Consider the following 24,166-nt stretch of genomic DNA (forward strand, 5'->3'; position numbering starts at 1 on the left):
TACCTCAGGCTATCCGGATTGCTCCACCACTAAGCGGCTTGCAGGTTTTGTAGAGGACGTAATGGACCTGTGTGAACAGTCAGGAGCAGTATCACCACTGAGGTCTTCCCAGAACTCCCCTGTACATCACAACTGTTCTGTCCACACCACCACTGGCAAAACGTTTTTGTCACCTGTGAAATTTTTGGACGATTCTGCTGAGCAGGAGTTTGATACAGCACAGAATATAGATGCTAACAGCCAAGAAACAGCTAACACAGAAGAACGCTGTCAAAATGCTGACCAACACAGTGCTGCAAAAGCAGAAAACAATCCAATTCCAGATCCCCAGCAGCAGAAATCCTGTGTTGAACATGAAGCCAGCATCCCACCGTTAACAAACATAAGTCAAACGGAGTCATATAAAAAGATACAGAATCACAGATCTTCTGTAGACTGTGAGCCACCTGAAAACACCTTAGACTTTGAAAGGTGGTTAGAGACATTAATTCAGGCTGTGCTTTCAAAGCTTGGTAAACTTTTAAAGTGCCCTCATTCTCACCAAAAACGTTTGTTGGATCTACTCTTGGACAAATTCAAGGGGATGGATTTGCATTTAGACCGAAAAGTGCAGAATTATTTTGACTGCATTGCTAATGCCATTTTCACTGATATTTGTGACAAATTACATAAAGTGTCACTAATATCATTGGGGAGGAGTGGGGAGGAGGATTCAATGAATTTAATGGGACAACCAATGTTTAATATCATAACTACTTCAGTATTCCAAGAACACCTGTTGGCAGTAACAATTATCGATAGACTGGAATCATATGAAAAGAAAGAAAGATGCAGACTTTCAGTGGAAAGCTTTGTGGAAGGACTGATTTCCCGGGTTGCAAAAAAATCAGGCACAGTCTTCAGCATTGAAAATGCTGAAGCTATCTCCAACCGGCTTACCATGAAAATCTGGACTGAAATCAGGGAAGAATACGACAAAATCCCCCCAGAGAAGTTCAAGAAACTCAGCGAGAGGGTTTTCAAATCCCTCTGTAAAAGATGGAAGCATGCAGCGGTTATTGTCCAAGATCTTGATGAAGATATTGTTAAAACTTTCAAAAGAAAGATATTCACAGAACCAAGTTGCATATCTAAGTGCTTCTCATCGGTGCGTGCATTTTTTGGGAGGTTTAAGGGAGGAAACAAAGTTTCCCCTTTATAGTGACATCGTGATATCAACAGCAAGATATTTTCTAAAACTCACTGGACACTTTAAATTAGCTAGTTTTACATTTAGATCAGATCAAGTCATTTTTGAAATCCCCAGGAATGGTCGCGGCAGATGGCCACCCCGCCCTGAGCCTGGTTCTGTCGAAGGTTTCTTCCTCTTAAAAGGGAGTTTTTCCTTCCCACTGTCGCCTCGTGCTTGCTCAGAGGGGTTTGTTCTTTTGGGGTTTTCTTTTTAATACTGTAAGTTGTTACCTTACAGTGTGAAGCACTTTGAAAACACCATTGTTTCCTTTGGTGCTATACAGATTGAAGTGACTTGCACTGACAACATAACTAAGCTGGGACTTTAATTTAACATCAATAAAATTATAAAAATATTACATCTTGATTTCTGCTTGTTTTCATTGTCTGTGACTTAATGAATACAAATGTGTAATTTAACAGATTTATTATACCTGATACACACACGCACACACATATACATATACATATATATGTGTGTGTGTGTATATGTATATATGTATGTACGAACAAGACCATGAATGAAGAAAATCAAGAAAATTGTACTACACAGCCCAAGAACGATGACATAAATCAAACAACACTTACTGTACTACCTCAGAGCCAGATATTAAATAAAACATGCTGCTGTGTGAAAAAGAAACGCGGTAAAACAAACTCCGTGTTTTCAGACACACATATTCAGAGCCTGGTTTCACAAGTTATTTTGTGGTTGCCACTGTTGTGACACCTAATTTCTCTTTTCATCATGGCTGTATGATGCCAGAGGGTTTCCCCCTCAGATTTATGTGTATGAGCTCATGAGGCAATATCACCTGCGTTGCGGTCTTCGAAAAAAAGAAGAATCTAATTTAAAATGACTGGTTCCCAGTGTTTCGTGCCTGTTTTCAAACAGTCAAAACAAACAGCTCTTGATTACTGTTATGAATGAGAGGAATGATTACAGCGAGCAAAAAGTGCCTCGCCATCGAAACCAATTCATGAAGGGTAATGCTATTAGAACACACTGCAATACAAAGATGAACTAAATCGTGATTCCCTCCAGAACCGTATTTTTCCCCTTAAGCTGGTCAGTAAAAAAAAAAAACTATCTGGAGGGCCACCTAAGAGTTTAATGTGCAGGAAAAACATTGGTCTTAATGTCATGAAAAACCTCTGGAAAGTTCTCTCAACCCCAAAACCTGTGTTAGGTATGCAGAAATGCTCCTGGTTACACAAACTGGCCAAGACAAACAAATGAGGAAAAGCACATAGGCCTACAGAAGAATCTCAAATGAAAAATGATGTGTGTGAATAGAGAGGTTGATGGGTATAAATAGAGGCGCACACTTACTTGTGCGAGTACACCAGCACTCCGATTTTTACTACTGTATTCCATGCAAGATTAACTTCAAGCTTTTCCAAGGAATGTTAACAGAAAAATGTTAGAGAGCGGTCAGAAAATTAACCGTATCAACATCGACATCTATGGAGGTGAACATGCTGGTGATAGAAGAACTGCATAAAACAGTGCTCATTCATATTACAGCCTTGTTTGAATAAACTTTCCTTGGGTTGGAGTGCGGGCCAGCTTTCTTTCACTGTGAGCATCCCGTGTGTCATGGTCCCTGTGCCTCCCCGGCCAGCCCAGTGTGGCCACAACTGTTTGTTGTTTTTCTCTCGCTCTGTCTCTCCTACCTGTCTGCCTGGGCGGAGCTCTGATTGGGCTCCTGCCCTTGGCCCACGCACCTGCAGCTGATCGAGTGAATTGCAGTTCTCTGGCTCTTAAGGCTGGGGCTCTGAGCTATTCGTCGCTGGAATATTGAGTAACTCTCGTTAGTATTGCCTGGCTTCCTTGCGATTCTACTGTTCCCGTGTTTGCCTTCAACTTACCCTCGTCTGTGTAAACAGGTTTACCTGGATCAGCCCTTTTGTGACCCCTGGACCCCGTGAGCAGGAGAGTGAGCTGAGCTGCTTGTGTGGAGACTGTTTGGACGAGGAGCAGAGCGAGTGCGAAGAAGTGTGTCTCCCCAGCCTATCGATCCCCGGGACCCTGGTGTTTCCCCCCCTTCACGTGTATATAGTGCACCAGTGTGATTAATAAAGTGTCGTTGAACTGTGCTACTTCAGTCTGCGCCTGAGTCCGTTCCACACCCGTGACAATTCATCTGTGCTTGTGTCACGGGGTGAAACGGGACAAGTTATTTAGGGTTTTATTATGCATGTTTTGCTGCGTTTTACCTTTTTAATATTTTAATATTGTACACTGGTTTATTTTTATGAGTTTTACTGCATGTTTTAATGGTATTTATTTGATGACTTGTCCTGGAAAGACTCCGCCCCTACCTGATAATAAACTGTTCACACCTGCGAGAGATCCCAGAGAGGCCAATAAGAGGGCCTGGCAGACCAAAGGAAGCGGTTCGACGGAGAGGCTAGAATGACGGCCAGGAGTAAGTGGTGCCAGGCGGCGGCACCTGCAAGCCGAAGGGGCTGGTGGAGCTGGGCGTTAGGAGAGAACGGACAGTACCAGCGCACAGGGCACCAGTGCAGAGAGTGACAGTACCAGCGGGGAGAGCGGAGACAGCACCAGCGGAAGGCACGGGACGGCTGTGTGGCTTTGCAGTTTTTAAGAAGCGGCGGGCGGAGTTGAGAGCTCTGCCCACCCGGGGTAAGTCTTTGACTTATCCCCTTTTATTGAATAAAAACTGCCGGAAGAATAGTGACTGCCGCTCCTCCCTTTCTCTAGCATATCAAGACGCGAATGCGGAAAGGAAGGAGAGGACTCCGCTGGGTTTCCCTTTTACTTCGCTGGATTTCTTAACTCCCTGGGACTTTTATGCTGTGGTGGATTCCACTGGACTTTTAAAGTTGTGTTTTATTGATTTTTATTGTGTTATCCCTTGGCCAAGGTTGTTTTAATTTATCTTACATTTTTAACTATTTAAATATAATAAATTATATTTTTAATCTTCCAGTTTAAATTGTGTGCTTTCCCTTGGCGGATCCACTGCTCTGCCCGTTTTGAGGAAGGTTTCCTTCCTTTTTAAAAAAACACAAATCACCTGTGGAAAGAAAGATAATAATAAAATCAGACTTTCCGCCTCCGTGCTACACTTGTATTCAAGTTTACAGCAAATCATCTGAGAAATGCCTTTGAACTAGTAAGTAAGTAAGTAAGTAAAATTTTATTTATATAGCACATTTCTAGATAGAGATCACAAAGTGCTTTACAAGATATAACAGATTAAAAAGACAAAATACAAACAAAGTTAGCAAAAGGCAGTTTTAAAAAGATGTGTTTTTAGCTGTTTTTTAAAAGTAATCAATGAATCAGCGGATCGTAAGTCCTGAGGAAGGGAATTCCACAGTCTGGCGGCCACAGTAGCAAAAGCTCTATCACCCCTAGTTTTCAGTCTCGTATACTGAATGACAAGTAGGCCCTGACTACTCGACCTCAGAGACCTACTAGGGGCATAGGGCTGTAAAAGTTCAATGATATATGGTGGTGCTTGTTGTTGAAGAGCCTTGAAAGTTAAAACCAAAATCTTAAACTGGACTCTAAATTCAACAGGAAGCCAATGTAACTGCATGAGCAACGGTGTTATATGTGAAAATTTAGAAGCTTTCGTCAAAAGTCTTGCTGCAGCATTCTGAACGATCTGCAGACGCTCCAAAGAACCTTTATTTAAACAAGTAAACAGGGAATTGCAATAGTCCAGTCGTGAAGAGATAAAAGCATGAATAACAATCTCCAGTTCGGTATAGGATATAATAGAGCTCAATTTAGAAATATTTCTTAAATGATAAAAGCAAGACCGAACAAGAGATTTAACATGACTATCTAACGTAAGAGCAGGATCAAGGATAATCCCTAAGTTCCTGACAGATGGTTTTACAAACGTTGAAAGAGGACCAAGAGCATTTATTATACTGGGTATATGTCTATCTGGGGCACATAAGAGGACTTCGGTTTTACTTTCATTTAGTTGGAGGAAGTTTTCAGCCATCCAGCCTTTAATGGTTTCCAAGCACACATTTAAAAGCCGCAGCTTAGAAGCCTCTTCCGGTTTAAAAGATATATAGAGTTGTATATCGTCTGCATAACAATGGTAACAAATATCCTCAAAAGGGCTCAAAATGTGCTGAAGAGGGAGTAAATAAACTAAAAACAGTAATGGCCCTAGCACAGAGCCTTGTGGCACACCAAAAGACAGGGACGCAGAAGATGATCTATACTTAGAAACTGCCACAGAAGAATATCGTTCAGAGAGATACGAGGAGAACCATTTCAATGCAGTCCCAGAGACACCAACCCAGTGTTTCAGCCTGTTAAGTAAAATATAGTGGTCAACAGTATCAAAGGCCGCCGTAAGATCCAACATTAAGAGAACAGAACATTTACCTGCATCGCTTTGTAACAAAATGTCATTAGAAACTCTAAGAAGGGCTGTTTCAGTGGAATGAACTTTACGAAAGCCAGATTGAAATTTGTCGAAAATACTATATTTATCTAAAACTGCTGTAAGCTGCTTAGCCACGATCTTCTCTAGAATCTTAGCAATTAACGGAATTTTTGAGATCGGTCTATAATTGCTAGTGAGAGATGGGTCCAGCATAGGCTTTTTTAACAAGGGATGTATAACAGCAGTTTTAAAATAGGCAGGGACTATGCCCGAGGCCAAGGAGGTATTAATTATAGTAAGAATACAGGGACCAGTAGAGTAAAAGACATTTTTAAATAATGATGCAGGTAAAAAATCAAGAGAGCAAGAGGATAATTTTGTTGCACTAACTATTTTTCCCAGCTCTGGTAGTGAAACAGGTGAAAAACCTTCTAAAACAACAGGCCGAGCTGGCGTGGGAACAGACAGCGCAGACGCTGAAAAAGACAGGTTTTTCCTTATGTTGCTAATTTTTTCTAAAAAGAAAGCAAGAAAAGTTTCACAATCTTCAACAGAAGAAATAATAGCAGCAGGTGGAGCAGGAGTAATAATATTAGTAATAGTATCAAATAAAACTTTAGGATTACCTCTGCTCCTTGCAACCAACTGAGAAAAGTAAGCAGCCCTCGCAACTCTAATAGCACTGTTAAAGGAGGCTAAAAGATCCTTTAAATAGAGGAGATGAACATTTAAGTGCGTTTTCCTCCATAACCGCTCGGCTTTACGACAATTACGTTTTATAAGACGAATGTTGTCATTTAACCAGGGTACAGACTTGGAAACAGGCACAGGTCTCATTTTAATCGGACAGATTTCATCTAAGATCGAAAGACAATGATAATTGAATAGATCTATAGAAAAATCAACATCGTTTTGTGGGGATAATGTTAAATTAAAAACATCAGAGAACTTCTGTGCTGTGGAGGAGTCTAAAGTGCGGGAAATAACTGTCCGATGAACAGGAGACATAGGCTCATAAAAAGACATATTAAAAAAGACACAATAATGGTCAGAAATAAAAATGTCCTTAGAACAGATATAATCAATATTCAGACCCAAATGCGGAAAGGAAGGAGAGGACTGGTGCCTGTTTCTGGGCTTTTCTTTTGACACAAACTGCTCACAAAGAAGGACGAATGCTTTAGGGAACAAAAGCTTTGGAATGTATTCTGCAAGTACAGGTCAAACGTAATAGCCTCATTGTTTTATAGCAATGCTGAATTAACTTATGTCACTGCAGGACAGTGCAGCCAGTGGGGCTAATTGTTATAGTCACTGTGCACGACAAGAAAGCATTTGACATGGTGAACTGCTGCCACGGTTTTAGAGAGACGTCTGTTTGTAATTAGAAGTAGTTGTTCTGTTTAATTTGGGGTTTTTCTCCTTTGCTTCTGCGTAGAAGACGACCAATCTGCACATCGAGAAGCTGTCCTGTCTTCAGCTAGGAGTCCTTCTCCAGCTGCTGCACATGCTAACAGGCAAAACATCAGGGAGTAATACAAGCTTTTAATGCTCATGTGAACCACAGGCGTGCTTATAATGTATCAACCTGCAGTGAGACTGTAAAAGCAAAATCTTTCTTGATTTAATTTTCATTGCACAAATAATAACAGATTCAGGAATGTATTCAAGGAAGAGACTGGCAAAGAAAGAGTGGGATAGTCAGGGAGCTGAAGGAAGGAGTACTAAAAGGCTAGGTGCACAGCAAAGAGAGAGGTGTCACTGGCACAGGAAAAGGCTTGTAGTGAGTTGTATGTGAGGCTGGACACTAAGGAGAAAATGATTTTTAATGAATGGGAAGGCACATAAATTGTCCTGGAAGAGAGTAACCAAGTATAGAGATGGAAATGTGCTAATGTGAAGAATGTGTGTTGAGAAGAGAGAAGGAGTACTTTGGTTGAAAATTGAATTAGAGAAGGAAGCGAGGCAACTCTGAAGAGGATGGAGACGGGAGGCATAGAGAGGGTAGGAGTGAAGGCTATGATAAGGTGCGAAGAGAGTAACTGTGGTGCTGGATTTGTGGATGTAGTGAAGGTGGACATGCAGGGGGTTGGTGTGACTGAGGAGGATGCTAGAAATAGAGAGATGGAGGCGGATGATCCACTGTAGCGACCTCTAAAGGGAGCAGCCGAAAGAAGAAGAAGCACAAATAATTCTAATCATGCTTTTCTTTTATTCTCAGTACTAAGCTATGTAAAGGAAGTCAAGGTTGTTTCCTCCTACAATCACTTTGTAGATGGTTTAGACTTGTTTAGATTGGTGCTCTGTCTCCCTTTATCCAAACTAAAACTTTGATGGGGGTTTTTTTTATCTTCACTAAACATTTTTTTGCTTTGTGTTTATTATTGTGCTACTGCAAGTATTTCATATATTAGTCAGTTGATTGTTACTGTAGGGCAGCTCTAGGACAATCCCTGATGTGATGTAGCTTGCTTTTATCCAGCAGATACGACATCTCATGAGGAGGTTCGAACCCTGTACCCTGACCTTCCCACTGACGCACAAAGTCTGGACATCCAGAAGCAGGCCCTTCTACGTGAACAACAGCACAACAGTTTCTATTTCTTTTAATATTAGAAGTCAGTTATTCATTAATGAATACAAATGGTGACTGAAGTTATTTAGACAGGACATTAAACAATAAACTTCCAATAAATTATGAACAATGTGTGACTGAATGTGTTCAGTGAAAGACTTTGAAAATATCGCAGCATAAAACCAGTGTAAAAGTACTCAGACTACTTTTGGGGGTATTTATTTGATGATGCAACCAGAAAATGTGCAGGTTGTGAGTTTAACATTTTCAACACTGGAGAAGAAGTACATGTACACAGACTAGCTAATGACAAACATTTTTTTTAAATTAACCTTTATTTAAACAGGTTGTTCATTTTTCTGAGCTTACCTGGTGTCTAGTTTCGGTGGCAGTAGCATAAGCAGAGAAGACCCAGACCTTACTCTCCCGAGCCAGCTCCTCCATTATTTGGGGGACACTGAGGCATTCTCTGCTGAGTGCTGTGATCTCCCCAACATGTCCTGGGTGTGTCCTGTCTGTCCTGGTGGGACATGCCTGGAACATCTCACCCAGGAGGCGCTCAAGAGGCACCCTTGTCAGATGCCTGAACCTCCTCAACTGGCTCGTTTAGATGTAGAGGAGTAGCAGTTAACTCGGAATGAGACAGACAGCACCTACTGCTGGGGTGGGCCTACAGGAGGGAGAGCTCATGTCGTCTCTTCAGGACACATCACTGGACCCCAAGAAGCTCTCCCCTGAGCTCCCTTTGGCTGCTGGGGTCGGCATACGTTCAACTTTAAAATCACTCTTGGTTCTTGGCTAGCTTTGTGTTAGCATCCTTTGTGTACTGATGCTTGCAAGAAGCTAAAGTTGCTTTGGCAGAATTTTCTTTCTCATATATGCACACATAAGGAGAGAGATGTTTTATAAGCTTTAGTCATCACCGTGCACTTTTCCTGATTCACACAAAATACAGCAATCTGGCACCTTCCCACAGGGTCTTGCACGAGTATTAAACATGTTCATTTGTGCTTTGGACTGTCACCAGATTTCTTCTAGAAGTTTCTTGCCAGTCAGCAACTATCTTGGCAACACCACTTGAGTTTGTGTGTTGCATGCTAACACCATTATCATATGTGTAATAATACTAAAGCTTCATCTTATGCACACACAAAAAACAAATATGGCTCCTTCGTGCAGGGTTTTCTGGTATGTTCATTTATGCTTCCCAATTTAAAAAAAAGAAAAAAAAAAGAAAAAGCAAACTTCTTGCTTCTCAGCCACTGCGGCCACATCCTCACTGTTTTTTAGACAGTTATATAAACATACTGTGAGTGAGTCATAAGCTTAAATACAATAGTTGAAGGAACAAAAACTTAATGTTTAAAAATACCAGTCAAATCTGATTAAAGTAAATAAATAATAAGTATACAATGTAGTTTTAAGACTTATCTCAATGTTTCGTAACATTAATGTTCTATGAACTCGTGAGTCCAGAAATCTGAATGTCATGAAAAGTATTTATTATTCGTGTATTATTATTTTACAATACAAGGTTGTTTTTCTCCTGATACTTCATGCAAACCACATTTCTCCAGGCCGGTCCTAATCAGCTTACTCAGTATCACTAGATCCAATGCTGCTCCTCCAGCACAGCACACAAAAGTAGGAGAGACCGGAGATGCCATGGCTTAGTTAGGAGACTGTTTGCTTCAAGGCCACTAGAAGGTGCTGCCATAAAACTACAATAAATGAATTGACCTTTTGACCTGCTCACACTCTTTTATGCAAAACCCTGCTGATGTTACACACACACACACACACACACATAAAGAGATTCCAGGTCTGACCAACCGTCTCCGCCGTGGGCAAAAAGATGACAGTCAATAAAATTCTAAAATTTTATTTATAAACACAATGAATAATAGTTACAAGTCCAGTGTCCCATTTAGGTACAAAGTAAAAACACACAGTCCAAGGCCAGAGCCAGCTATGCCACAAAGCCAGTTGCACTCCACACGTTGTTCACTTCAACAGGGGTAGCAATTGTCCTCTGAGACCCACCACCCTGTAAGTAGAAAGCCAGTGATCACTCCATCCTCTGCAACTCAGCTGCCTTCAGGCTACAGCATATAATAGGCCCTAGCCTGCACAGAGCGACAAAATAAGACAATTCACTATATAATTCACAGCCCATCCATCCCAAACATATCAGATCATTAGAGGTTTTGTCACATTACATACCTGCACTGAGAGACAAAATAAGACTAATGACGCTAAATTTAATTACGGGTCATGGACAGCCTTCATAAATGCTCATATTACTCACCCACACTGAATTCCAGCACAGGTTCATCTGGGTCCTGACTATTTCCTGCAAAATAACACAAACGTCATCAGAACATTAAGTCAGAGAAACAACATTTGGAGCTTTTGTACATGATAAATTATACTGCAGTAGTAAAACAAAGTCAAGCAGCAGTACATTTATTAAAATCACCTTCAGCTGTAATATTTAAACTGATTTAGTGTCAATTTAGATTATGTTTAGATTAAAATGAAACTAGTACCCTTGTAATGTCTTTTTAAATTAGAGGTAAATATTTGTATATTTTTTTACATAATATAATTATATTTACTGGATTTTCTCTCTATTGTAGTTTAATATTATAGTTATTACTTGTTTTTTATTGACTTGTCTTGTTTTTACAATGATTTGCTTTGACTGCAGCCTTTAAAGAAAAGACTATCTGTTCAGTAACTATCCATCAGACTGGGTCCATGTTACCAGCCAAATGGGTAATAATTAAAGTAAGTTTTGAATTACGTATATTTGGGTGTTTAGGTGACACTTTTGCAAAAAAAGATTATATAATTAGGTTTAAAAAAACTAAACATGTATGTATTTAAAAACAATAAGTGTGTTAGAATTACTACAGCAACAGGTTGTAGCTCACTGTACTGTTTTTGAGCACAACTTTGGTGCTTTTGCCTCATTTTTAAATCAGTGATCCCAGTAGCACAGTCTAAGCAGAGACCTCAGTGCTTGGCAAACAATCAATAGAATCAATATAATTATTAAAAAGAAACAAAATAAATGCCAACCATATAAAAAACATAAACTTAAAGAAAAAACTAAACTTGATTTTATGTCTTTAGGCTATTGTTAACAGCAAGCATGAGGTTAGTGCATATGTATTATTATTGGAAAGATTACTGCAAAGAAAAAAAAGTTGAACCAGGAGGGGGCGATATTGCTCTTCTTACAATGAGTTACATGCAGGCTATTACTTACCGTGTCACTCACATTTATTTCACAAATTAGCTGAACCCACTTAATTCGATTTAATTGTATTTATGCAGAGCTGAATCACAACAACATTCTCCTCGAGGTGGTATAGATTGTAAGGTAGAAAGTCTACAATTAAAAAGAAAAAACCTCAATACAGTGGGAAGGAACAACTCACTTTTAACAGGAAGCACCCTCTGGCAGAACCACGGTCAGGGAGCAAACTATCAAACTACGAGGTCTTTAAAATAAGGGTTCCACAGTGTCACAGTTTTCTGCATATAGTCGATTAATAAATGTTGAGAAAACAACTAATCGATTCAAATTTTTTATTTGAACAAGTATCAAATTGATTTTCACAGAAGCGTTCAATGGAACAAATACATAAATGGTAAACTGACTGCTTTTTATATAGGGTTTTTGTATTTTGCTCGTGCATTAAAAAGCGCTTTATACAACATGCCTCATTCACCTATTCACCCAAACATTATTACAAGCACCTTTTCTACAATTAAGCTAAACATGCATAAAATGTTAGCAGTGGAGATTTGGCACCTGAAAGGACCCCCTTTGATCCACTCCTAGTTTGAGTCTATTTACATTTAAATACTGATACTTCAATTTTGCCTTGGTTTGAGCTCCATAAAGCAGGCAAACCAGAATTAATCACAGAAGGCGAAAAAACACTGAAACTACGTTTTAAGCTGCGAGCCAAACAAACCAAAGGTAACCGTGTTTTGAAAAGAGCTATGAAGAGAAACAGACAGACTACTGTAATTTCTCAATAAAATGTCGCTTATTATCGCTCACTCTCAAGAACAAAAACGTGAGTAATTTTCCAGTAGCTCACCATATTTGGGATCTTCTAACATCCACACTTCATGTTTAATCGGTGGTGCGGAGGCGGTGTACCGTCGCAGGACGGATGTAGCATTCAGCGCGGTGTGCCTTTTTTTCAGTTGCTAAGCAACAGATTTGTCCCGCCCCCTTTCGTTATGACGAGCCGGGCCAGTCCTTTGACTGGTGACGTTACAAAGAAACCGACCTTATATATAGACCTGGCTGTTCAGTTGAAACGCATTCATACAGCGGGACAGCAGCGCTTTAAACGTTCAAACACGGAGTTTAACACAAAACAACATTTTAGGCATAAAAAACAAAAAAGTGAAATGGCAAGCTCAAACTGTAACACAATGACAAATGATGAAACAGTTCAGACCAATCGGGATAATTCTACAGTACATGCTTTAGTATCCCTCTTGAATAACTTGTTCAGTGATTTTTCGTACAAGCAGTGGGAAGAGCTTACCTCAGGCTATCCGGATTGCTCCACCGCTAAGCGGCTTGCAGGTTTTGTAGAGGACGTAATGGACCTGTGTGAACAGTCAGGAGCAGTATCACCACTGAGGTCTTCCCAGAACTCCCCTGTACATCAAAACTGTTCTGTCCACACCACCACTGGCAAAACGTTTTTGTCACCTGTGAAATTTTTGGACGATTCTGCTGAGCAGGAGTTTGATACAGCACAGAATATAGATGCTAACAGCCAAGAAACAGCTAACACAGAAGAACGCTGTCAAAATGCTGACCAACACAGTGCTGCAAAAGCAGAAAACAATCCAATTCCAGATCCCCAGCAGCAGAAATCCTGTGTTGAACATGAAGCCAGCATCCCACCGTTAACAAACATAAGTCAAACGGAGTCATATAAAAAGATACAGAATCACAGATCTTCTGTAGACTGTGAGCCACCTGAAAACACCTTGTTAGAGGCATTAATTCAGGCTGTGCTTTCAAAGCTTGGTAAACTTTTAAAGTGCCCTCATTCTCACCAAAAACGTTTGTTGGATCTACTCTTGGACAAATTCAAGTGGATGGATTTGCATTTAGACCGAAAAGTGCAGAATTATTTTGACTGCATTGCTAATGCCATTTTCACTGATATTTGTGACAAATTACATAAATTGTCACTAATATCATTGGGGAGGAGTGGGGAGGAGGATTCAATGAATTTAATGGGACAACCAATGTTTAATATCATAACTACTTCAGTATTCCAAGAACACCTGTTGGCAGTAACAATTATCGATAGACTGGAATCATATGAAAAGAAAGAAAGATGCAGACTTTCAGTGGAAAGCTTTGTGGAAGGACTGATTTCCCAGGTTGCAAAAAAATCAGGCACAGTCTTCAGCATTGAAAATGCTGAAGCTATCTCCAACCGGCTTACCATGAAAATCTGGACTGAAATCAGGGAAGAATACGACAAAATCCCCCCAGAGAAGTTCAAGAAACTCAGCGAGAGGGTTTTCAAATCCCTCTGTAAAAGATGGAAGCATGCAGCGGTTATTGTGACATTCTGGCAATTAAACGTCCAAGATCTTGATGAAGATATTGTTAAAACTTTCAAAAGAAAGCTATTCACAGAACCAAGTTGCATATCTAAGTGCTTCTCATCGGTGCGTGCATTTTTTGGGAGGTTTAAGGGAGGAAACAAAGTTTCCCCTTTATAGTGACATCGTGATATCAACAGCAAGATATTTTCTAAAACTCACTGGACACTTTAAATTAGCTAGTTTTACATTTAGATCAGATCAAGTCATTTTTGAAATCCCCAGGAATGGTCGCGGCAGATGGCCACCCCGCCCTGAGCCTGGTTCTGTCGAAGGTTTCTTCCTCTTAAAAGGGAGTTTTTCCTTCCCACTGTCGCCTCGTGCTTGCTCAGAGGGGTTTGTTCTTTTGGGGTTTTCTTTTTAATACTGTAAGTTGTTACCTTACAGTGTGAAGCACCTTGAAAACACCATTGTTTCCTTTGGTGCTATACAGATTGAAGTGACTTGCACTGACAACATAACTAAGCTGGGACTTTAATTTAACATCAATAAAATTATAAAAATATTACATCTTGATTTCTGCTTGTTTTCATTGTCTGTGACTTAATGAATACAAATGTGTAATTTAACAGATTTTTTCTTTATGTTAGTCTGACCGGTGATTCCACGTTGGCCTTAGGTGTTGGCGCGGATACGCTGCAGCCCCTGAGCCATTAATGGCCCAGCACACTACAGTAAAAACAAAACAACAGCCATCTCTCCAACTAGGAAAGGAAAATAATAAACTGCCTCCTTGGAGGCAACCTGACTCAAAACAGTTGCAGTCCAACTCAGACCGACTGCAATCACTCTCAGGCAGATTGATGAAGATCTGCAAATAACTGTTGTCTAATTTATAAACGCAGACAGATTGCCAACACGTCTGTTTACAATAGAGGACTGTACTTACATGGTTGCAAACTGGTTGTTGTCTTGCTTATATGAAAACATTGCTTTGGAGCAATGAAACTCAAACACATTCATTTTTAAAATGCCTCAAAATGAAATTTTGAAATATTTGGCTTTATGCTTTGAAAGTGCCGTTGTGAGTGGGAGTGTGAAATCCTTACTTGATGTGTTCCCTTTGCCTTTACTGTTTTCAGTTTTATTTGTCATATGCAAGTTAGCACAGGGTCAACATTGCAATGAAATGTGTTTGACGAGCAGCAGTCACTCAGCAGCATGGTACAGTAGAAATATAATAAAATATAATAAAATAAAAAATAGAAAAATAGTAAAGAGCAAAATATTAGAGAGACGTGGTAAAAGAGAAAAGATGACTAAATATATATGTATCTATAAATATAAATATATGTACACTAGTGATTAAATAAGAAAATCTTGAAAAGAAATATGACGGGAGGCCAAATGGGATGTTGCACAGGAATGAGCAGCAGAAAATTACAGTATTACTCAGACTTTTAATAGTCATATTGTCAGTTTTGGCCGACGGTCATGGGTCACTTCCACTAAAATAGCACGAGACTGGAGTAAAATGTACTTTATTAATGAGAACACATGGTGATACAGCAAAGAATCCAACCCTTCTGAAAAGCAAATGGCTTCCTGTTATACTCTACCTGATTCAGGTGAGCATCTGGAATAGACCAAGTCTGGGGGTCAGCAAACCAAAGGAAAACAAAACCCTCCCCATAAGAAAACCACTACAATATAACCAACACGTTCTCACTCCCAAAGCGTAACATTTTACGCTAGGTGACAAATCGTCACCATATTACGTTTTTGGCTACCCACCACGTTCCTAAATGACGACCTCGGAAAAAAGAGGAAATATGAGAACCGTCTGGACTGAATCTACACATGTTTGCTCTTTTTCTTCAAATCGCTTAGAAACACGCTATTTAACATCATTAAAGTCCTGGTTAAGGTCAGGAATAAGGTTATGGTCAGGGCTAGGGATAAGGTTAGGTTTAGGGCTGGAATACAGGGCTGGAACGTCTATTACCGCGGGAGCGTCATTGCACTGGATTCCAGCCATAGCCCGCCGCGTACAATAAGAACGCCGAAGGTCTCCTTTCGCGTTCCTCAGGAACGCTGCGGGACGTGACAAAACGTCGACATGTTACGCCTCGGGAGTGAGAATGGGCTGATATAGCACATCATAGACATATGAAGATTTGGAACAAGTCCTATAAATAATTCATTAACATATAAACTTCAGTCTCTTCTATATACATTAAAACAGCGGTCCCCAACCTTTTTTGCGCCACGGACCGGTTTATGCCCGACAATATTTTTATGGACCGGCCTTTAAGGTGTCACAGATAAATACAACAAAATAAAACTAGTACCGGTACCGGAAAAAAAGATTTATTCATAACACACGTGAAAGACCCAGGAAAACAGAGTTAACGATAAAAACGATAACAAAATAACGATAAAAACTCTGAAAACCATACATTTCACACCCGAGCCTCATCTCTCGACCAAACGACGGTCCGTGGCCCGGCGGTTGGGGACCGCTGCATTAAAACACCTTAACCACACAGTTAGGTTTCAGCCCTCGCTGACTCAGAACAAAGTAAGACAATCAGAGTTCGATTGGTTTTTACTTGTGCAGGGGAAGCCTGGTCAGATTCTCAGAGTTGCAAGCTCTACACCCAAACTCAGACAACTCCAACTCCAGCCTTTTATTGAATGAAAACAGTTACACAACCGCCCATTGTAAACCCCATATGTTGTGTGGTAAAAGCTAAGGCACTGTGTGTGTGTGTGTGTGTATACGTGACTTCCTGGTTACAAACGTTTTAACCACATCTCTAGTCATAAAAGGGTATCTCCCCTCAACCTCGTATATGGCTTAACCTCTTTAACAGTCCACCATTTACATGGTGAGCCCATACTGTAAAGGGCAGGAAGTGAACATTCCTTACCAAATAAGGAAACCAGAATCTTACATAGATTGGGCCTGCAGTTGAAAACTATAGCTAGTAACATCCCCAACATCCTACATGTGGGGGAGGAACAGAAAAATATCTGAACATACAGTTCAAGACAAGGTCCAAGCACAATAATGACAACTTTTAACAAAATCACTCCAACACACACTCCCCTAGCCTGGCACATTGGTTTGCTCCAGGAGCTCATAAGCAGGTGATTGAGCTGCTTTTACTCTTTACAAAGTGAGTACTGTTAACACTTCTCTTTTTACATATACAACTAATTTAGGTTACAGACAAATGTTTAAATGTGAACAGCTCTAACACGGGTTCTTTTCCTGACACAGGTAGGATGGCCAGTCCCCCTGTCTCTTCACCTTTCACGAGTCACTTAAATAACAACCCAAAAAACCTAATAAAGATCACAATCAACCAGTGTGTGTTTTTCTTCATTATGGTTTTTAAATACAAATCAGTCAGTCAATTAATAAAAATACAAGTAAGGGTAATGGAACCCCTGGTCTCCATTACACACATAAATACCATAAAGACACTAAGTCGTAGAGCTCTGAACTCCTTGCTTTTATGATATTTACACTTCTTCTTGGCCTTCTCCTTCACTCTGAGTCACTGCAGGATAAACGCATCAGCTCAGACATTCAATAATTAAAATATGTGTAGGTGACCGTTTGGCAGAAGACGATGTCGAGGCGGTACTGCAGTGACACGTCCGTGGCTATCGTCGGGGCGGTGTCCTGCATCAGCAGGAAGTCCATAGACTTCTTGGCTTTGTTGCTCATCGTGGCTCTGTAGTCCGTGGGCGTGGCCTGCAAAAAGTGTAAATAAACCATCAGAGACCAAACACAAATATGCCTTCTAACCACTAGTTTAGACAACATCTTGCAAAGAGTGTGTATTTCAGAGTGCAGTTGTTTTTAAATTTGACAGAAACAGAAAAAAAGACGGAACAGAAGGACAACAGGGAAAGCAGAAGCACCGACACACTGAAATCTTTTAGGGTCAAGCTCCAGAACTAGCCACAAATCCTGCTGGAAAGAACCTAAAAATACTTAAAAATACTTGCAGAGATCTAATGGAGCCGTTAACTCAAAAGCCTGGTGTCAGGCATGTTCTTTAATAAATAAGAAACGAGCTGATATGTTACAGACCCCAGTCTTTACGTAAAGAAAAAGCTGACATTTAGAGCGGTCTCGCAGCAGATTTTAAAACAGTGACACTGATTTGTGGGGTTTTTGTGCACAAATTTGAACCTTTTTGTTTTATCCATGTCCTTGAACACAGCTTGTGACTTGGGCGCTTTCATATGTACCGATTCATTTAGGTTTGTGCACTGAGGCCAGATTTAGGTATTAAAAACGAGTCAGTCATAACACTTCTTACATTAGTTAAAAAGCTGAGCTTACACTAAACCAACATTTAAATTTCCCCTTGTGGGACTAATAAAGGTATATCATATCATATCATTACTACAGTATTGCTGCAACATTGTAAAGACAAAGATGACACACGGACCAGACATAAAACACTGAACACTTTTTAAAGAAGAGTCATTTAAGAGTATTTTCTCTAGAATAAAGTCGGCTGATATGGTGAAGGAAAATCTGCTCACGAATCCTCCAACTTCTTAAAAGTAAGGAGTGACCTGAGCTGGAAATCAACATGAGAGGGATGACTCAAGAAGAAGAAGAAGCAACAAGAAAAGAAAAACAGAGTTCAGAGTCTAGTTAAGATATTAAGCTGTATCCACAATGTGTGCCAAGAAACTAAGCTTGTCTGTTCTCATGCTAAAGAAATAAAAAATCTGGAATCAGAAAACAGCCAATAACTGCTGATCAACTCACCCACTCCTCTTCGTGCCAGTCCACGTGCAGTGACGACTGGCTGTTGTGACCGCTGTACTTTGCTCTCAGCGTATCCTGGTCATTGCGGAGCACTACTTGTTCAGACTCAGCGGAAGGAGAAGCTTTGGTTGCGATGTACTCGCCCCGTACTGCGTTCAGGGCCTAAATAGCTGAAGCTAGCAGCTTGCAGCCGCACACTGTCACCAGCTGACGGGTCTGAAAGGAAGAGGGTATGAATGAAATATGAAGCGTCCCCACGTAACGTCAAACACTTTTAGTACCTTGTCAGCCAGACTGGCGAGCGATTGGTCTTTGGCAGCTTGAGATAGCCTCTGCATAATAGCTGACCTGAGTCTTCTGCGTGTTGACGTGGGCGATGATCTCTTTGGCTCAGACAGTGTCCTGGGGTATGTGGATGATGACTGAGCTGGAGAGGGCACTACTGCAGGGAACAAAGACACACAGACACGTCTTTATCCAAGCTGGGACTGAGGATACTCTTACACTCACCAGCCACTTTATTAGGTACATGTGTTCAAAAGCTTGTGGCAGCAATTTAGTGCATTTAGTCAAATAAAGACAATAGAGTGGCCTGCAGGTGTATATTTTTGTAATGTTTCTGTCTTATGCCTGAAATATGCTTCAGCAGGAAATATACGCTGTAACTGGAAACAACAGTGTGGAATGGACCGGTTTAGTGTTAAGAGGTGTTACATCTGAAGTTAGAACGTAAATTTCCTGCAGAAATCTAAATCAAGCTTCAGAGGTACTGTTCCAAAAATATAGGGAGGGACGTTACCCACCAGATGTAAAAACAAACACTGTCTGCATGCACATGCCTGCTCTCAACGAGCCTAATCGTGGCTTAGAAAAAACAAGGAGGAGCCGACTGCCGGGGACGGAGAGCGATACCACTCGCTTCACAAATTCAGACCATCTGTGTAGAAGAATTTTAGAAACGTCTCATTAATATTGTCAGGATTTGACTTGTTTTTGATAGACTTTAAAATGACTGAATTTATACAATGAGCAGTATTCATATACAACTTTGTGACAAAGGATTTGCTCATTTTAAGGTAACACACATTTTAGTTCTATATTAGTGAACACATCACCGATGCACTACGTGCCCTTTTTTCCTTGCATTAACATGATAAGCTGTGCAAAACCCCATTCTTCCAGCTTAAAACTGAAAATACTTTGTTGTACAAATCTTAAGGATAAGATAAGAAGAACTTTATTTATCCCGAGGGAAATTCTTTAGTCATACACATACTCAATGCAGCAAGAGAGACAGAGGAACAGAGGAATAAGATATACCATATATACAATAAGAATACTACTATTACAGTAATATACAGTAGGATAGTGCAAAATACAATATCAAATAACTCTAATGAAGTTAGTTCAGTCAAATGAAAACAAGCAAAGCAGTGCAAGGACTCACCATTCCTCCTCATTTACGCTGATTGGAAAAGTAACAAAAGCAAAATTAAGAGGAAGCCATAAAATGGGAACTGAAGTATTAATGCAGAAATTGAAGAAACAAGATGACCAAAAACGACTGTTTAAATACAAATCACAAGACGAATAAAGCAAAATATAAAAACCCAAAACAGGAGCAGAGGTCATCGCTATGCCATTGCATTTGTCCCTAACCACCAGAATCCCTCACGTTAACTTTTATCAAGTGGAAAAAAGTGAAGCTGGCGTTCATCCTCCAGCTTCACTGTGCTAATGTTATGCTAACAAACCTGTGTCGCTAGCAATCACGTAGCACAACATTATATACCAGGTAGTCCAACTTCAGTAACCCTGCAAACGCCACTGCTGTTTACTTTTCTGTCTTCATTTATGTTGGAAGTGGTAGCAGAGCTGTACGTTTTAATTAGTTTAAAAAATCTCTCAGTCAGAACATGGTATGAAATGTTTAGGTGGAAACTAGCAAGCTAACTTCCTGTTAACTTGTAACTCCGTTAAATTTAATAAATTCTGTTTTCATTGATGCATGGATGTTAAACTTAATTGTTACATCTGGTAAAGCAGCAAGGTTGATGATTTTATTAAAGATGAAAGAATTTAGACCGTTTTTAACTCTCAGTGTTCATCCGACTTTGGGAGCTGAAGCCCACGGAGTTTTGGACCCAGATTACTCCATGAAGCTCCTCACTACGGCAGCCGTAATGCTCTGACAATCCATCAAGCAGTGCAGCTTACCAAAGTAGTACTAAAACATTTTTTAACAGATGTCTGCACGCCAAAATCGGTTCGAGGTCAGTAAGCACAAACAGAATTCATACATAGGCACTCTTTCGATTTTTGAGAAAATTAATTAAGTGTGCCATATAGTGTGGAAAATATGTTATACAGAAGAAAAGAATATTTCCCGATATATATCATTACCGCACGTGCTTCAAATTATACAGCGATATGGATTTTAGGCCATATCGCCCAGCCCTAATGTGACGCCCGACTTTACTCTCAACTTACTGTTTCTTTGCTTCCTCAAACTTCTGGATGAGCTTCCTCAGAACGCCATTTTTAGAAACCCTGGCAGTGAGAGGCCGGTGCTCCGACAGTTACGACATCATATGTCTGTTCTGGAAAGACAAACGAGGATGTTTTAGAGGCACAAAAAGAAGTATGTGTGATCACAAGAAGATTTTTTTAAAATCATATGTATTTGTGTCTAAACCAAAACCCATTTCCCCTGTCCAAATCACGTTTTATGTTTTTAAACCCACTTTGCACAGAGAGGCATGTTTTGAAAAATTATTCTTACAAACGGGGAATGAAACAACTACGCTTAAAATAAAGATGGTATTAGTTTATTTTGTTCCAACCTTTAATTTATTGTAGTTTACTTTTATTTGTTTGCTTTTGGTTTTTTAAAGGTTTGAGGTGTGAAAGAAACTGCAGTGGAGTTTGAAAACAATAAATGGCTGTGTGTGGTTTGAGAATGTGTTTGTGCCGGGGGGCTGCGAAGATTTTCTTGTAAAACAAACAGGGGCCTAGCAAAAAAAAAAAAAAAAAAAAAAAGGTTTGGAAACCACTGGTTTAATGTAACATCCTTTTATTTATCCTCCCTGTCCTATATATCCACGTTCAAAGTCATGGGTTTGGTCAATCTAAGGAGAGAAACTTAGACCTCCCTTTTGCCAGCCACCTCTTCCAGCTCATCTGGGGGAAAACTGAATTATTTCCAAGCCAACTGTGAAATGTAATCTCTCCACCGAGCCCTCAGTTTGCCCTGGGGCCTCCTACCTCCAGGACATGCCTAAAACACCTCATGCAGGTGGTGTCCAGAAGGCATCCAAATCACATGCCAGAATCACATCAGCTGCCTCCTTTCGATGTGAAGGAGCAGTGTCTCTAATCCAAATGCCTCCCCAATGACTGAACTCTTCATCCTATCACAAAGGCAAAGGCTGCCTACCCTTCAGAGAAGGGTTATTTTGTCACTTATATCTGCCATCTCATTCTTTCTGTCACTATCTAAAGCTCACGACCATAGTTGATGGTGGGGAGGTAGATTGACAGATAAATCAACAGCTTCACTTTTATGCTTAACTCTTACTTCAAAACAACAGAGCCCCAATCTGTCTGTCAACCTCCCGCTCTGTTCTCCCTTCATTTGTGAATAATTCAATTCAATTCAATTTTATTTATATAGCGCCAAATCACAACAAAAGTCGCCTCAAGGCGCTACAGAGAAAAACCCAACAATCATATGACCCCCTATGAGCACTTTGGCGACAGTGGGAAGGAAAAACTCCCTTTTAACAGGAAGAAACCTCCGGCAGAACCAGGCTCAGGGAGGGGCGGCCATCTGCTGCGACCGGTTGGGGTCAGAGAAGGAAGACAGGATAAAAGACATGCTGTGGAAGAGAGACAGAGGTTAATAACAGATATGATTCAATGCAGAGAGGTCTATTAATACATAGTGAGTGAGAAAGGTGACTGGAAAGGAAAAACTCAATGCATCATGGGAATCCCCCGGCAGCCTACGTCTATTGCAGCATAACTAAGGGAGGATTCAGGATCACCTGGTCCAGCCCTAACTATATGCTTTAGCAAAAAGGAAAGTTTTAAGCCTGATCTTGAAAGTAGAGATAGTGTCTGTCTCCCGAATCCAAACTGGAAGCTGGTTCCACAGAAGAGGGGCCTGAAAACTGAAGGCTCTGCCTCCCATTCTACTTTTAAATACTCTAGGAACAACAAGTAGGCCTGCAGAGCGAGAGCGAAGTGCTCTAATAGGGTGATATGGTACTACAAGGTCATTAAGATAAGATGGGGCCTGATTATTTAAGACCTTGTATGTGAGGAGCAGGATTTTGAATTCAATTCTGGATTTAACAGGAAGCCTTGAGGTACCAAAATTCTCCATTTGATGCAGCGAGTCATCCCTGACCTGCAGACAGGACTCTGCTCTTTCTTTGCTGAAGACCACGGCCCTTGACTTGAAGGTGCTCACTGTCCTTCCTGCAACTTCACTCTTTGATGCAAACCATCCCAGTTTACATCTAAGGCTGTCTGGGAACGTTTAGAGACAGGACACTCTCAGCCATCTGCTCCAGCACTCGTAGGTGGTTCCCATCAGTGGTTGGGAAGCGGCACATCCTCGACATCATGCCGCCAAACACTGAAGAAACACAAAATTCAGTTAGCTGGGATTAGATGAAGACAGATCTGACCAACGTTTTTCTCTGTGGACTGCCACTCAATCTCCGAGGTAAACAGACACCTCCCATTCACCGGGGACAATCAATTTAACTCAACCTTTTCAGGATATGTGACTGGAAGAGTTAATGAAGCTCTGTAAAATTGTCCACTTCTTTGTAAATGAACCATCCCATGTTGTGTAGCTCTCTGGATTTTGTACTTATTGGCCTACATATTTATTTAAAATAACAACAGCGTGAATATCAAAAACTGTTAACATTGCTTTAACAGGAAGTTAGCTTGCTAGTTTCCACCTAAACATTTCATACCATGTTCTGACTGAGAGAAATAATTGAGGACTAGCTAAGTAATTTAGCTTTGCTAGTTTTGCTAACACTGCTATCAACCCGTCCAAAATGCTATACAATAAACTTACCAAGTGCTGCGGCGTTTGTGAGGTCGAGGGTGCATTACCGCTGAATCGTTGGATGGCCGACAAAACGGCTCTTCCAATGTTTTCAGCTAAATCGCTGAACATGCTGGTAGGGAATAGTCGAAGCAGCTCATGGCAGTCAAAAGTGACCGTAAGAGGAGCGCAAACACAGAACCTGACCGCGACCGGCACACTTTAGCGCGGGAGGTTTTCTTGAAGCTTTTATTTTGGTATTTCCGTTGACCCGTACAATAAATTTGCATATTAGCTAAATATTTAGTTTTCCGTAACATTTAGATTTAACATTTAACATTTAGATTTATATATAACATTTAGATTTAACATTTAACATTTAGATTTATATATAACATTTAGATTTAACATTTAACATTTAGATTTATATATAATATTTAGATTTAACATTTAACATTTAGATTTATATATAACATTTAGATTTAACATTTAACATTTAGATTTAT

General features: G+C 40.3%; 1 protein-coding gene and 3 long non-coding RNA genes across 7 annotated transcripts; 2 read left to right on the forward strand and 2 right to left on the reverse strand.

Annotated features, from left to right (window-relative positions):
• Nucleotides 1–3: 3 nt before the first annotated feature.
• On the forward strand, nucleotides 4–14,129 carry LOC113008950 (uncharacterized). Its single transcript, XM_026146929.1, has 2 exons — nucleotides 4–512; nucleotides 13,262–14,129. Exons 1-2 carry the CDS (start codon nucleotides 62–64, stop codon nucleotides 13,969–13,971), a joined length of 1,161 nt encoding a protein of 386 aa, XP_026002714.1. The 5' UTR covers nucleotides 4–61; the 3' UTR covers nucleotides 13,972–14,129.
• LOC113008953 (uncharacterized) lies at nucleotides 4,908–8,317 on the forward strand. Its single transcript, XR_003270100.1, has 2 exons — nucleotides 4,908–7,147; nucleotides 8,101–8,317. It is a non-coding gene; the product is annotated as an uncharacterized LOC113008953 (long non-coding RNA).
• Nucleotides 10,057–13,003, reverse strand: LOC113008951 (uncharacterized). The gene is made up of 4 exons (XR_003270097.1): nucleotides 12,938–13,003; nucleotides 12,309–12,831; nucleotides 10,499–10,543; nucleotides 10,057–10,237 (listed from the first exon to the last, which is right to left on the reverse strand). It is a non-coding gene; the product is annotated as an uncharacterized LOC113008951 (long non-coding RNA).
• Nucleotides 14,130–16,218: 2,089 nt separating the features above from the next.
• LOC113009644 (uncharacterized) lies at nucleotides 16,219–23,944 on the reverse strand. 4 transcript variants are annotated; one of them, XR_003270224.1, is made up of 6 exons: nucleotides 23,691–23,944; nucleotides 23,004–23,234; nucleotides 21,083–21,192; nucleotides 18,941–19,034; nucleotides 18,593–18,808; nucleotides 16,219–17,557 (listed from the first exon to the last, which is right to left on the reverse strand). It is a non-coding gene; the product is annotated as an uncharacterized LOC113009644 (long non-coding RNA). The 4 variants fall into 4 exon arrangements; XR_003270223.1 differs by having other exon boundaries at nucleotides 18,874–19,034; XR_003270225.1 differs by adding an exon at nucleotides 20,040–20,057 and having other exon boundaries at nucleotides 18,593–19,034.
• Nucleotides 23,945–24,166: the final 222 nt, after the last annotated feature.

This window comes from Astatotilapia calliptera, chromosome 17, assembly GCF_900246225.1.
Source record: "Astatotilapia calliptera chromosome 17, fAstCal1.2, whole genome shotgun sequence".
NCBI classification, from domain to species: Eukaryota; Metazoa; Chordata; class Actinopteri; order Cichliformes; family Cichlidae; genus Astatotilapia; species Astatotilapia calliptera.